Genomic DNA, 14,856 nt, shown 5'->3' with positions numbered 1-14,856 from the left:
TATTTACAATCTTTTATAGCCATCTGGATTTTTATTTTCTATTTTTCTATTGTATTGTATTATATTTTATGCATTATTTATGATTACTGTTTTTAATGTTTAATTGATTAACTTATTGTAAACCACTCAGAGTCCTTGGGCAGGGGGGATGGGCAGTAGCAAAAATTTGAGAAATAAATAAAGAATAAAATAAAATACTAGAACTTAAAAGATGCCCGAAAGGATATATTTTGTGGAATTGGAAGGCCTGTCTTTTGGCACCATGAGCTAAGGGTTAGTTGTCACAAACATTCTAAACATAATTTCTGATCCATTTGGTCATGAATCTGAGAGCTAAGCAATAAAAAAAATGGTAGAGGAATGGGTTATGATGCTTTAACAGCAAGAATATGTGGTTACACTACCCTCTTACTATCAAGTGAATTACATTGGCTCTATAGCTGTCACTCTGGAGCCTTGTCTGGAAAGATAGAAAAAGCAATAAATGAGGTAGGAAAAGAAGAACTGGGCATCCAGCTGAGAGGGTAGAGCAGGTGTGGGGAAATAGTTGGTAAATCTCCTCTGCCAGACAAGTGGAAACACAGCAGTTTTAAAATCCACAAAGCCCTCATTGCCTTCAAAGTCTCTTGGTTTTGATGCTCTGTCCATCCTCACTTTTTCAGTTTTGATACTTCAGAGAGGACACCTACTGCTTAGTTTATCTTGGGATTGACTTTCTTCAGCAATGTTCCAATATTTGTGTCTTCATGATCAGCTGAGAATATGATGCATTTCTCAGTACTTGTTTATCAAAGTAAGAATTTTGTACAGGTTTATGTCCTTTCCACCTGAGCTGAAAAGCCTACTGTTGACATTACCCAGAATTCTCACTTTTTTCTTTGCTACAGGAAAAGTAGGAAAGCCACAGAAGCATAAATGGAACACATCAGCCTTCAACAAAACTTACTTGTTTTCCATTAAACAACATGCAATAAAGATTATCCAATTCCAGTACCTCAACCAGACTTATATCAGGTGCCAAAATATGTACCTATAAGTAATGTTAATATCTCAGCCCAGTGTTGAGCAGAGATAATATCGGTATGGAAAGACAAGGTTGCAGGTCCACACTAAGATAACAGGTTCATTTAAGTATGATATAAAAATGTACTTTTATATAAATATAAAAGTATTATAAATCTAAAAATATCTAACATTTAAAAATAATGAAATTCGGCTCTTGTAACTTGCACAGAGCTGTAGCCCAGACAAAGAGAACTGGGGTGAAATTGGCAAGAGCCCCCATGGCAGGGTGCTGAGTGTCTTTTAAAGCAACTGTTTCTGCAGTTTTCAATGGAAATGTGAGATGTGTCAGGGGAAGTAACAATTTATGTCCTTTTTTGAATGGGGAATGGGATATTTTTTTCCCCCCAGGACTTGTAATAGTTTGGGACAGGGCACTGGCTGAATGGCATTCTTGCCTTTTCTTACTGGTCAGCTGGAAGGAAAGCTCTGATTCACTCATGACTTTCTCTGCATGCTTTGGTCTGCAGTGGTGGAGAAGATTCTGCATCTGAAGTTCCATGGTAGGGGATCAAAAAAGTCAATATGGCAGATATAACTCTGCAATTGAAGCCTCATCCCCCCCCGCTTTTGAAAACATTTCAATGCATACAAAAAAGGGATCAGATTTTGATTGTGGTTTTTAAAAACACCCCTGTTGTGCATCCAGATACAGAATGATTTGGGAGAATTAGATAACATTTCCTTATACTTGAAAGAATATTCTAATTCTATAACAATGTTATATATTATAAAAGAACCTGCCACAAGCAATTAATATTTCTATCAAATAAAAAGCTGTGTATCATTTTCCACCTTGAATTTGTAAAAACAAATTCCATCCTGCCACTCAAAAAGTGAAAAAAATTAAAAGCACAGAACTAGTGTTAAAATAAATCTATGTCTCTAGACTGGTAATAGTTAAACTTGTTGCGGATCATTACTGATATTGTATATATTATCTAGCTATTGGTATATTTATTTGTTTGCTTATTTATTGCATTTAACTCCCCCCCCCCAAAAAGATGAGTATTTCCCCCCACATATTTATCTATAAATGGCAGGGACAGGAGGGAAATGAGAGGAGTTATCAGACTCCTATAACTAGGAGCCCTGAGCATATGTAAGTGGGACCTATGAGACTTAACAAAGAGTAAATGTGCGTGGGGCTCCTTGGGCTTGAAGCCCAACAGAAACATGTCTCTGAGCTTATTTCATCTTTGCAAACAGAATGAAAAATACAGCTTAATACCCCAATAATCTCGCCCTTAGTTTTTACCCCAGTTCAGGTGGAATAAGCTGAGTTACAGCTTCAACTCCAACAAAGCAGCAGCCTAGATCTATTTGCCTAGCAATAAGAGCCACTGAACCCTATGGATTGCTACAGAGTTAGAGTTTATCCTTGCTGGCCTTGCACTTTTCTATTTGCCTATGTTGTGAAAATAATTTGTGAGAGAAAAGGTTTTGAGCACATATGCACACAATTAATTTTATGTATTTTTTTCTTTCTAGCATTTTCCCCACAGGTGCAGGGTCCACTTTTTAAGATCAACTGAATGTTGATCTGTTGGTTGCAACAGGAATTGACAAGCCAGCTTGTCACCTGAGCCTGACACTGTGAGCTGAGAGAGAGTAACTGACCCAAAGTCACACAGCCGGCTTTCATGCCTAAGGTGGGACTAGAACTCACAGTCTCCTGGTTTCTAGCCTGTTGCCTTAGCCACTAGACCAAACTGGCTCTCAATTAATTTTATAATCACCTGTCTTATTTTAGGGGCAAATAATTTAAATCAATAGTTATTAATTGAATTGATCTTAATTCTTTTTCCTGGCCCACCCCTTGTTTCAGAGTGCAGCCTCTGACTGGTGCACATATACACAGGCAAGATGAACACACATCTACAAGTAGTAACATGTACTCATTTGCACAAGGAAAAAAAATCTCAAGGATTTGTTTCAGAGAGAGACAGCTGACAAAATAGGGAAGGTGTACAAAGCACAAGAATGTTAAGCATGTTTATAACTTTATTTTGTTTAAACTTTGTTTTTGTGTGAGACTGCCTTAATTTCAGAGTTCCATTTGCGTAAATACAGCAGTAATAATAACACATGAACCATGTTTTATTGGGGAGAAAAGAAAGAGACAGAAAGAAAAGAAATAAATTCTGTTTTCTGTTGATTTACTTATTGAAGTATATATCCTGCATAATGTATTGATCCTGTGGAATTCAGCAGACAAAGGTGATGGTTTTCTATTTTTCTTCAGAACCAAAGACTTTAAAACAACAGGACGCAGCGGATACTGAAACATCAGAAAACAGTTTATATTTAAATGTGAATTCTTTTCTTAGCAAATTCAAGGTGTTGTATTCAGACTTTAAATAAGCCCAGTGATAAAAACCTGTTCACAACTATTTTTAGCAATAGATTAATACTGGAAGAATTTTACAAGGCAGGCTGAAGGGAGGGAGAAAAAGAACAGGGGAAAATGGACTAATTCTGCCAAAATTAAACTTTTCCAACATGCCATTATTTCTGTGGAAGAATTAACAACATATGTAAATCTTTATCCTCTTTTTTGAATGAGGCTCTCTGCTCCTCCCTTTTTTGCAGAGCATAAAAGACAACCCTAAAAACAACTGCAGCCTCCTAATAGAAAGTATAAGGGACAAATAATTTTGGGGTGCAAATGGTCACACAAATATGCAGAAGCATCAGTCTTTTCTGTGAGATTTTTAAATTTTTAAGATAAGTATCAGCGTTGATTTCAGTTGATTACTACCTTATTGCTGCCTTTGTTCATTAGTGATAAACAGAAATACACATTATTCATTGATTTGCCATCTTTAGCCAAAATTCTCAGAATAGCTTATATATTAAAATATACAGTACAAATACAATTAAAAATGGCAATAGCTGCAACAGAATTAACATTTTCAGTATAAAATGGCCAAAGTATTTGAAAACTTTAGCTTTAATCTAGTTTCTGCAAGAATGGGGGTGTCTGGAAAAGGGTTAAAAATTCAAGATGCAGTGACAACCACATGACCCCCCCATTTTTACATGCATCCCATCTGCACAAGAAAGCAAAGTTAGTAGTATCGTCTCCAAATTCTATTAGTACTGAAGATGAAGTGAGGAGTAAACTGGTATTTTTAGATTTCTAACTCCCCGTTTGATGTAGGGAGGCACTTTATTCAAGCCTGGGTGAGCATCCAGTTAAACAATGCAAGTAAAATTTGTGTTGCATGCATTCCATTGCTATTCCAGCCATAGCAGTGGAACATAACTGAATAGTGTACATAATTTCAAAAGGAACAAAAAAGGAAACCAGGCATGTTCGCTGCCTTGAGTTATTTATAAAAATAATAAAGGCGGGATAGAAAATAAATAAATAAATAAATTTTATTTCCATGTATTTTCCCCCCAGACTTTTTAACTAGCTTTTAATCCTCCCCCACCCCAATTTGTATGCTATTTTCCACTTTGTCTCTCTCTGTAAATCATGCAACATTCTAAATTAGAAAGCAGATGTTGCTGCTGGGCTGTTTTATTTCTCTAAGGCTTTTGGATAAATTCATGTTTCATAGATGAAAGAGCTGAGTTATTCCCCTTCAACAACAACAAAAAATAGATTCTGAGTACATTGCAGATGTCTGTTCTGGCTTATATAACTGCTGTTTGTCCATGTCTCCTCAAGATTTCTGGAAATAGGGTAGGATTGATAACAACACTGAGAGAACTCTGTTAGCATTGCAAAAGATATACCCCGTCCTACCTTGCAACTTCAATGTTTAGGAAACCTTCAGGAGATCAATGGAAGTCCAACCATCATTTTCTGGTTTTTAATTCCCAGCAAACAATTGGAAAAATGCTTGGTGCAACCTAACTCAGCAAGTAGGACTACCTAATTGGTCTTAGATGCTCTAAAAGTTGAAGGTGACTTTATTTTTACTGGTGCATCTAACATATTATTGCCGAACTGGTGATGTCTTCAGTCCATGTAAGTATATAGTCTGCTGTAGACATAGCTTATGATTATGATTATTTTTGGTGCCTTTGAGTCAATCTTGACCCCTGGCAACTGCCTGGACAAGTCCCTTGGCAAGATTTTGGAAGTGGTTTGCCATTGCCTACTTCCTAGGTCTTAGAAAGAGTGACTGGCCCAAGGTCAGCCAGCTGACTTCGTGTCTAAGGTGGGACTAGAACTCCCAGTCTCCCAGTTTCTAGCCTGGTGCCTTAACCACTGCACCAAACTGGCTCTTTCTTGTTTAGGAATAGTGATACATTTTACTCCCAGACCCACAGTTTTCTTCTTTCTAGGGTTTAGTCACCTTGCCTGAAACTCAAGGCATGTAGCTATTTTGCAAAGCTTCTGTTGGCAAAATAGAAGTAGTTCCTCATTATGGATTTTGACTTTTAATTATGTAATGTAAGCACTCTTAATGCAGTTCATTATCCTTTGGACCATACTTGTTCATTTTAAGCTGGGAGAACAAAATTTGTTTTTTAAAAAAGAAAGTTTTACCTTTTTCCTGAGTGAAGCAAATCAAAGCCTTCATTGATTTTATCAAAAGGTAAAGTGTGAGTAATTAATGGATCTAAAGTAAATCTTTTCTTCATTAAATCTGAAACCAGCTTAGGAACAGCATCTTTACTTTTCCATTCTGAAAGTAAGAAAGTACATAGTTAAATATATTGCATTAATTTTACAAGGCCATTAAAAAAAAGCTCTACAACTTTTCTTGAGGCAGTGAGTCTTAATAAGATTGGACTGGAAGTCATAGGATATCAGATGATCCGCTGTTGCCAGAGTTGAGGAGTTTACTGTCAATTGATGAATTTACTATATAAATTACAGACTTTTTTTTCTGCATTGGAAAATCTCTGGACTCCCTGTTCAAATTTCTGTGGTCCCATCTATGTCCTATCCTTGAAATCCTGGCCCTCAGAGGGCAAGGAGAAAGAGTGCAGCCCATTCTGAAGCCTTTGCTTCAAGATTTGTTTCCATGCACTGAGGAATTAGGAGACCTGTCCTTTGTAAAGATTACTGGACCATCATTATAAATCAACCTTCTTTAAACTGGTGCTCTCCATAAGTGTTGGACTTTAAAGGCCACATTGTCTGAGAAATGTTGGAATTCAAGTCTAGCACATCTGGAGGATATAAAATTGGGAAAGGCTGATATAAATAAGTAAATACTAGTACCAGCAGACCAACAATGTGGCTGCATAAAGAGTTCGACAACTCTAATTCTGTTATGGATTTCTCTCTGCCTCTCAGTACAATTTGCATTTATACAATGCAGGAGATGAATCACTGGAGCTCTGAACATTGAAAAAGAAATTAAACCTATAAGAGAAGCAATTGGGCTGTTTTCCCAGACTCAGCACCTGCTCCCTCTGCAACTAGTGTTATCTTAGGAAGTTTTTTAAAAAGACAAAACAAGATTAACTTTTTTCTCCCTGCAGCAATAATATCTTGAAAGATAGCAACTTTAGAAAATCAGAAAAACTCTCCTGTGAAATGTTTAAACATTTCTTCCAGCAACTCCTCCACTTGATGTAATATGTTCTTCTCCCTGCTACCACTGCTTTTAAGTTTTAAAAAACACCCATTGAAGCAGTCAGATATTCCAATTCATATCAAGACATACTGAAATTCTGGTAAAGTTTCAGAATCCTGTTTTACTTGAACTTAATCATTTTCAGAATTTGCTGTTACGTTTGGATTTTGATGGTCCTTATTAATAACCAGTTTCAGGGGGAGCAGCAGTCTTCTGCTTGTTGGGTGTCCTCCAGGGGTGCAACAGTGTAAGAGAAATGACAACTGCTGTCCTCTAACATTTCTTGAGGAGCAATTGGGCTTGTGGTAATAGCAGAACTACATCTGATTTTATGATTCAGTGACAGAAGATCAAATAAAGAACAGGGAAACTTTTGGTGGCAAGATGATACATCTAACATTTGGGGATGGGGTGAAGATTGCTGTGATGGATCAGTAATGCATAATGGATGGGATGTGTAATATAGGTTGACATAGATGGAATTTTCATTTGTTCCCTCCAGATTTATTTTGGGGTGAGGGGAGAGTTTAATAATTGCATGTATTTCTTAAAGCATGTTAAATCTATTTTACAGTTTTTGTGTGTCTTTTGCCTCCAAATGATATGAACCCATATCATTACTTTTAAGCAATAGGGGTCAATCAAGATTCCAGTGACTGCAAACAAAAGGTTCAGAACAAATTGCAACATCTAGATTCAATGCATTGATGACAGAATGTTAGATGCAACGTATGGGTGAGCATCTTTCTCATCTGGTGCTCTCCAGCTATGTTGAAATACAACTATCATTACTCCAAATGTGACCATAGACAATACCACTTGGGGATGATAGAAACCAAAGAGTAAGTGATTGGGGAAAGATGATATTCAGGATTTCAGCTGCACAGGTGTTGAGATCATTGGCAGCTTGTAAGCTAAGTTGCTCTTTATCCCCATCACCTATCTACTACAATGGTCATATTATACTGATAATATTGAGCTTCCCATAGTGTAGGGTACAAGAGAGAGAGAGAATATTTTAGTAGCCAAATAATATACAGTTTGTAGCAGGGCCCTACCTCCAAACAGAGTTCCTTTCCAAGTGCGGCCTGAGAAGAGAAGTGCTGGAGAAAAGGTAATACTAGACTCCGTAGGAGGCACTCCCACCATGAAGCACTTTCCATAGTTTATATGACAGGAAGTCAAGGCGGCCAGCTGAAGTCAATCCAAAGTCATATATTTGAATCAAGCCAAAGACAACATCTGCCACACCCACCAGAATTCTTCTTTCATTGATCTTTCTCTTAGGATTATATTGTTCCAAATGTATCAATAATAACATCTCCCCAAATGGTCTGTTGTGGCAACACCACCCTCTGATAGGTTACTATAAAGTAATCCACGGAAGGAAAGTTTTCCATCCTCTTTAAAATGTTGGGTGTGGGGGCAGGTGGCTACAGCAGGGATGTGAAACTTCCCTTTTGTGAACTTCTTTGAGTTAATTTGACTTACATCCACTCCTCCTCTCTTGACTAATGGATGGAACAAGAAAATTTTTGGTCATTTCCATGAAATGGATCTATTCCCTTAGAATCGTTCTAAGACCTCATACTATCTTTACTTACTTTATTTTGCCCTAGAGCATAAAAAGTGCCAGCAGTAATCTTACCCCCAAAAGGCTAAAATCTCATGACATCATTAAAATCTTGCAAAATTTTGGTGATCTCACAAGATTAAAAAAAAAAAATTAAAAAACACTGCTGGGTTCAGAGGGTGCCATGTATGATATTTGCAGATGACATGGTACTTTGAACACAACCCTGTCAACCCTTTTGCTAAATGCTGAATCAGACAAAGTCTCTAAAGAACAAATACAAGCTTTGTATAACACAAGATGGGATCCTACAGGTTTGTCTAGTTGTGTGTGTGTGTGCGCGCGCACCTTTGAGTTAGTCTTGATTCCTTGTGACTGACTGGACAACCCCTGCAGTTTCATGGCAAGATTTTCAGAAGTGGTTTGCCATTGCCTCCTTCCTAGGGCTGAGAGAGAGGGACTGGCCCAAGGTCACCCAGCTGGCTTTGTGCCTAAGGCGGGACTAGAACTCCCGGTCTCCTGATTTCTCGCCTGGTGTCTTAACCATTACACCAAACTGGCTCTCCTAATCACATGACCCCTTTGCCAAATTGAAGGCTGCAGTACATGCTGTGGCCATCTGTAATGGGATGCAGAAGAAAAAAAGCAAGCTGTTTCCTTTCCCTGCAACCATCAACCATCCCTGTTGACATAAAAATAGAATAACCAGGCCCTATTTCTGGAGTCCCCAGATTAAACCCCTGGTGAATTTTGTTCTTTAATACCCTACAGCAGGGTTCCTCAACCTTGGCAACTCTAAGCTGTGCGGACTTCAACTCCCAGAATTCCCCAGCCAGCAAAGCAAAGTTGGCTAGGGAATTCTGGGAGTTGAAGTCCGCACAGCTCTGAGTTGCCAGAGTTGAGGAACCCTGCCTACAGTCCTTGCTGCAATGGAATAAGGCCCAAAGAAAGTTTGGCTTTTAGTAAAAATAGGTTCTTTCCCCACACCCCTCTTAGTTACCCCACTGCGGTACTACCTTCATGCACATACCATGGTTTCAGGGCGCCCAACCACTTCAAAGGAATACTCAACTCCTTCACCCCCAGTCAAGTCAAAGAGTACTTCGTTGATTGGTTTCTTGAAATCCAGGGGGTTGATACACTCTGTGGCACCAATATCTTTAGCCTTGGGGAATTTATCCTTGTTGATATCAACTCCAATGATTCGGGAAGCTCCAGCTGCTTTACAGCCCATGACTACTGAGAGACCAACTCCTCCGAGGCCAAAGACAGCACAGGTAGAACCAGGCTGCACCTTTGTTAGCATAAAAATAAAAATAGAGCATTAGGGTTATGTGTTAATTCTAGTGCAGGGTTAATGAAGCTCTTTGGGTCCAAAGACATACTTGGAATTTTGAGAGCACCTCATGGGCGTTATCACAAAAGGGATACCATGGAGAGAATTGTACATTCATAGAATGGCTGCTATAGGACATATGACCAGTCACAAATATCTATTTCCACGAGGCTTACTGGAGAAATTGTTTCCATCAATGCCTCTAATATCCCCAAAACGATCTCTACTGCCTTTCAACTTATCTTTGTCCTTTTTAAAATCCTGTCAGGTGAGTACACCTTTAAACCAAACACTGGTCTGTAGCCACCAACATTTTTATTTTCCAAAAATGTCTAATTCAATTATGGATATAAATTGAAATCAAGCAATTATGAGCAGAACTACGGCACCATAGTTTCATGAGTGACAAGTGTTAGAACATGGAGATATCAGAACCTGCTGCAGGTGATGCTTACCTTTGCAGCATTTATGGCAGTACCATAACCAGTAGAAAATCCACAGCCAATAAGACACACTTTTTCAAGAGGAGCTGCAGCATCAATTTTGGCAACCGAATCCTCATGTACCACAGTGTATTCTGTGAAAGTGCTGGTACTGACAAAATTGTACACTGTTTTTCCTTTGTATGTGAATCTACTGGTGCCATCTTCCATTAATCCAGTCCCTGAGTGAAGGCTTAAAAATATGGAAGGGGAGATTGGGGTTATTTATTTATTTATCCAATTTGTCCCCGCCCATCTCCTCCCTTCAGGGGACTCTGGGTGGTTATTGATAATGGTTCTCATGCAGGACAAGAAAGATTATAGTAGTGCCACAAGTAAGAACAGAAACTCACTCATGCTTCTTGCATAGGTTGCCTGTAGGATGCAGACAAGTGCTGCATTTGCCACATTGTGGGATAAAAAGTGGAATGACTTTGTCTCCTGAGAATGAGAAAAAGTTCATTATCAATGGGCCTGAAAGCTTCCAGATAGCTTAATACCACAATTGTTGGCAGGATTTTACGAGCAAAATAGTCGATTCACTTCTAATTTAAAATTGCTACATTTGGATTTTAAAATTCTTGTATTTAAACAACGCAAATTATGAACATGTGATAGACATGGGGTTAATATTTAGTAGCTTCTCATAGGAATTGAATTAATAGCAAATGTTCTTTCTAGTTAGTTCTGGAAAGAACAATAATGCTTGTGGTTTAATGTAGAGTAGTTATTCTATAGTGGAGTCTCTCTACCACCAACTAACCAACTTCTAGTGTTTTTATTCAGAATTCCAGTAGCGCAAACTCCTGACGTTCTGAAATCAAAAAAACCTACGTCATTTTTATTTTCTGGTGGTTGGTTACCCCATTGATTTTATCTTTACTGAGAAAAGTTTTGCACTGATGTCTCTGGATTTCCATACCTGGTTTCATACTGGTAACACCTTCCCCAACACTCTCAACAACACCAACTGCTTCATGACCAAGAATAATAGGGAACTTTGACATTAATGCGCCACTTACAACATGGTCATCTGAACGACAAATTCCAGAAGCCAAAATCTAGAATAAAGGTAGAATATGACTGGAGTAGATTATTTTAGGCTTAACATTACATTATGTGATTTCTTGTACTATCCTTGAACCTCAATTTTCAGGCACAGCTATAAATACAATGATTAAAATCAGGAACACTCCAATAGAAAAATGCAGTCAAAATTAAAATCCAATTAAAAAGTTAAAAAGCAAGTATTTAAAGTATTTAAATATTACAAGAATCACTTCTAAAACCTCATTCGTTTTTAAAAGTGGAATAATTTTTTTAAAGAAATATCCTTACTCGGCATATTTGCCTAGCACTGAAAAATGATGATCAGCCTAGGTGAGGCTCCTTGGTGACAAATTTCCAAGGATATTTCACCGTAAATATCCTGTCACATATATATAAACTCACACAACAGAGACACCTGGAAGAGGACATCAGTAGGTGTCTACCCTATAGGGCCAGGCAGATGTTATAGAAGTCATTACTTATGAAGTGCCTGAGGTCCAAGCTATTTGCAAATATCCTAGCACCCTGAACTGCATTAGCAGCAAGTTGAATCTTTGAATAAGGACAAAATATTTTCTCAGTAATTGGCATCAGTTCATATTCCAGTTACTGCATTATCAACTAAGAGTTCTGCCTTCAAGAAAGTCCACTAATAAGCTAGTTGAGGAGATACCAGGTGACATGACAAATAAATACATAGCTGGCTTAAGAATCATACTGCTCATCAGTGCTTCCTAATCAGAATGGATCAGTGTGGATAGTCAAGGAATTAGAAACGAAATCCTATGAAGAGAAGTTAAGGGAACTAGAAATGTTTAACTTTGAGAGGAGGAGACCTAGGGGGACTTATAATAGCACTTTTCAAAGAACTGAAAAGATATTACACAAAAGACAAGACCTGTTCTCTATCACTGCAGAATGCAGGTCACAAAATAATGAATTTAAGTTATAAGAAGGCAGATTCTGATTGAATGTCAGGAAAAAACAGCAGTTTGTTAGTAGAACTAATACTGAGAGAGATGACAAGCCCCCTCCACTTGATGTGTCCTAACAGAGGCTAGACCATTTGTCAGGCACATTTTAATTCGGATTTTTTCCCTGATCCAGGGATTGGATTTGAGTTCCATAATGGCCTGTCTCAATTCTATGATTCTATAGTATATTACAATAATTTAACGGCAGATCTCCATGGGCATTATTGTATATTGCATCAGTGGGACCACAGCCTCATTCATAAAACACTGGATGCAAATTTTAATCCATCCTCCTGATGCTTTTTTTCCCATTTAAAATCGATTTCCACTGCATTTTTCCTGCATTATTGAGTATAACGTGTTTCAAAATTGTAGTAGTTTCCACTTCACTTTGGGGAAGCTGCTAGGAGAAATTGCACTCTAGAAGGCATGGAATCTTCTATCCATATTGTTAAACCTCTTAGAAAAGATTATGAAATTTATTTGATTTGGTCCTTTGATTATATTGGGTGTGACATTCATTAAGGAATAGGTATTCTCAAAGGAAATTTGAGGCAGGATGATAAAAATTTTATGGCACCATGATCTTCCCAACTGGATGTAGATTTGTTGGTAGATGGGCAAGGGTGTTTGGGCTTCCTCTACCTTGTAAACAGGCTGTGAGGCCACATCTTACTAGTGTTGTGTCCTCATATGCTGTGGCCTCAGTGAGTGGGGCCAAGTTGACAACTGCTTGCCCAGGACTTCCTCAAACCTGAAACCAGATCTATTCATTGCCAGGGCTTCCTTATTCCCAAGAATGATTGTTTAGTAAGGTTCTGAAAAAAATTTCCTAGATATCGCTGGATCACCACCCCAAATTCCAAGTCTGCAGAAAGAGGGAATTATAGTGGAATCATTAAGTCTGTGGTGCAGATACAGTATGTCAAAAAATCTTGCGAAAGCTTTGCCCCAAAAGTCAAGGACTGTGGAGTATGAATCTGGACATTTGTCATGTATACACACATATTGGATCCTAGATTTGGTTGCACTGAATGTGATCTAAAAATGAGCAGAATTTTATTGGAAGATTCAAATGATGCATGGAATTTAAAGTTACTTTGAAGAGCACAAGATTTGTTCTTTAAATAATCAAAGTGTATCATCTCTTTTGGTCATGCCTGATTGTATTTTAGGGAAATTGGAAAAGCTTTCTGTTTGGACTTGGACTTTCACAAGATGTTAGTCTCTCTACCAGACAGTGTCCAGTGTTCTGTGTGGGCTTTGATACCCATGTAGAGTTCCTGAAGTATTGTGTTTCCAAGGCAATTCTTAAGGGACTCTATCTGTCCCACTTTGCTTCCCAGCCCGCCCCCCCCAGCCCCCTCTCCCGAATGAAGAAAGCATTGCAGGTGGTAGAGCACCACATACTCCCTTTGGGATGACTGTGCATAAATAAAAACCATTTCCACTGATCCAGGTTTTGGTTTATCCCTTTCACCTTGATGCGAACTTCATGTGCTTTTGGTGGAGCCACTTCTATTTCCACAATGCTAAATGGTTCCTTAGGTTCCCAGATTACTGCTGCTTTGCATTTGATTACCTAAGAGAATGGATGTGAGAGATGGTTTAGTCCAAAAGAAGATACTCATTCATTGATTCATCCATCCGGCATTTACAGGAAGGCCTACTCTTCTGGCATCCAATGTATCTTCCTTCCTTGCTGACTGTTGTGCCTGGTTTTGACCAGCCAAGTTCCCTCTCTAACAACCCCCTTCCCTACAATCAGATGTGGCACAGAATAATCCATGCTAATGTTTTGGAGCTCCTCCACTTCTTTCCTGCTGCATGTGTTGGCCAAGCCATTGAAACATTTCTTGTTTAAAAGGAATGGGCTTGATTTACTCTGAAAAGAAAATCCAGAAACCAAAAGATTGTGCCCAAGTGCACCAAAAATAAATGAGCAAGCGAGATTCATGTGTCTTGACCAGAACCCCACCTCCAATCCCACCTTCAGTTTGTGATATGGACCTAATGAGTTTTGGAATTATGGATTGTTTTACATGCACAAATAGTTTATCAGAGTGCTACTGACAAAAAAGGTGCCAGGGTGAGTTGGGATCACAGGAAAACTTTTGGATCAGTCTCAGGCAATTCTTTATTTGCCAACCACAATGCAAACAACCCTGTGCTGTTGTATATCTCAGGAATCATCAACATTAAAAGAAATAGTCTACTTACTTTCCCTGCAGTGCTCATAGTCCTTGATTTTGTAACCGACTTTACCTCTTCTAGGCTATTCTGCTAGGTGGACAACGGTTTGCCTTCACAATAGGGGTTGCAAAAAATTTACTTGCCTTTTAGCTAACTGTACTTTCCCAGCCCCACCCAGACAAACTTAGTCACTCCCCTACTTTGACTAGTTTCATCAAGTTGTTTCGTAACATCAAACAATTAGGGATAAGTTCATAGATCATCAGGGATTTTCAGCTTTAGTGAAGGTGTTGTTAAGTGGATAAGCAGTGCATCAGGGAGTTGTATTGCATAAGTCCAAGGAACATTAACTAACACTGGCAGCTGTGAAGAAGGCAGGATTTATGTTGACAATCTCAAGGAAAAGAATAGAAAGCAATCTGCCAATCTAGTGAGATTACAGATGAAATATGGTATACTTTTTGGTTCTTGACTTTAAAAAAAAAGGTGGTAGAACTGTAAAAGATTCTGATTGAAGAGCTGTAGCAACTTCACTTTGAGAATATGTTATGACAATGGAGCTTTTCAGATTAGAAGAAATAGTGATTATTGATTATTGAGGTGTATAAAATTATGCATGGTGTGGGGAGAGCATAGGAAG

At 38.3% G+C, this 14,856-nt stretch overlaps 1 protein-coding gene across 1 annotated transcript; it reads right to left on the bottom strand.

Annotated features, from left to right (window-relative positions):
* Window positions 1-3,053: 3,053 nt before the first annotated feature.
* On the bottom strand, window positions 3,054-14,381 carry LOC134502228 (alcohol dehydrogenase 1B-like). The gene is made up of 9 exons (XM_063310449.1): window positions 14,244-14,381; window positions 13,504-13,605; window positions 10,922-11,060; window positions 10,353-10,440; window positions 9,973-10,192; window positions 9,212-9,475; window positions 7,667-7,802; window positions 5,570-5,708; window positions 3,054-3,343 (listed from the first exon to the last, which is right to left on the bottom strand). Exons 1-9 carry the CDS (start codon window positions 14,259-14,261, stop codon window positions 3,319-3,321), a joined length of 1,131 nt encoding a protein of 376 aa, XP_063166519.1. The 5' UTR covers window positions 14,262-14,381; the 3' UTR covers window positions 3,054-3,318.
* Between the last annotated feature and the right edge of the window lie 475 nt (window positions 14,382-14,856).

Source organism: Candoia aspera, chromosome 8, assembly GCF_035149785.1.
Source record: "Candoia aspera isolate rCanAsp1 chromosome 8, rCanAsp1.hap2, whole genome shotgun sequence".
Taxonomy (NCBI): domain Eukaryota; kingdom Metazoa; phylum Chordata; class Lepidosauria; order Squamata; family Boidae; genus Candoia; species Candoia aspera.
Note: the sequence above shows the minus strand (reverse complement) of the source record. Positions and strands in the feature narration are given on the sequence as shown.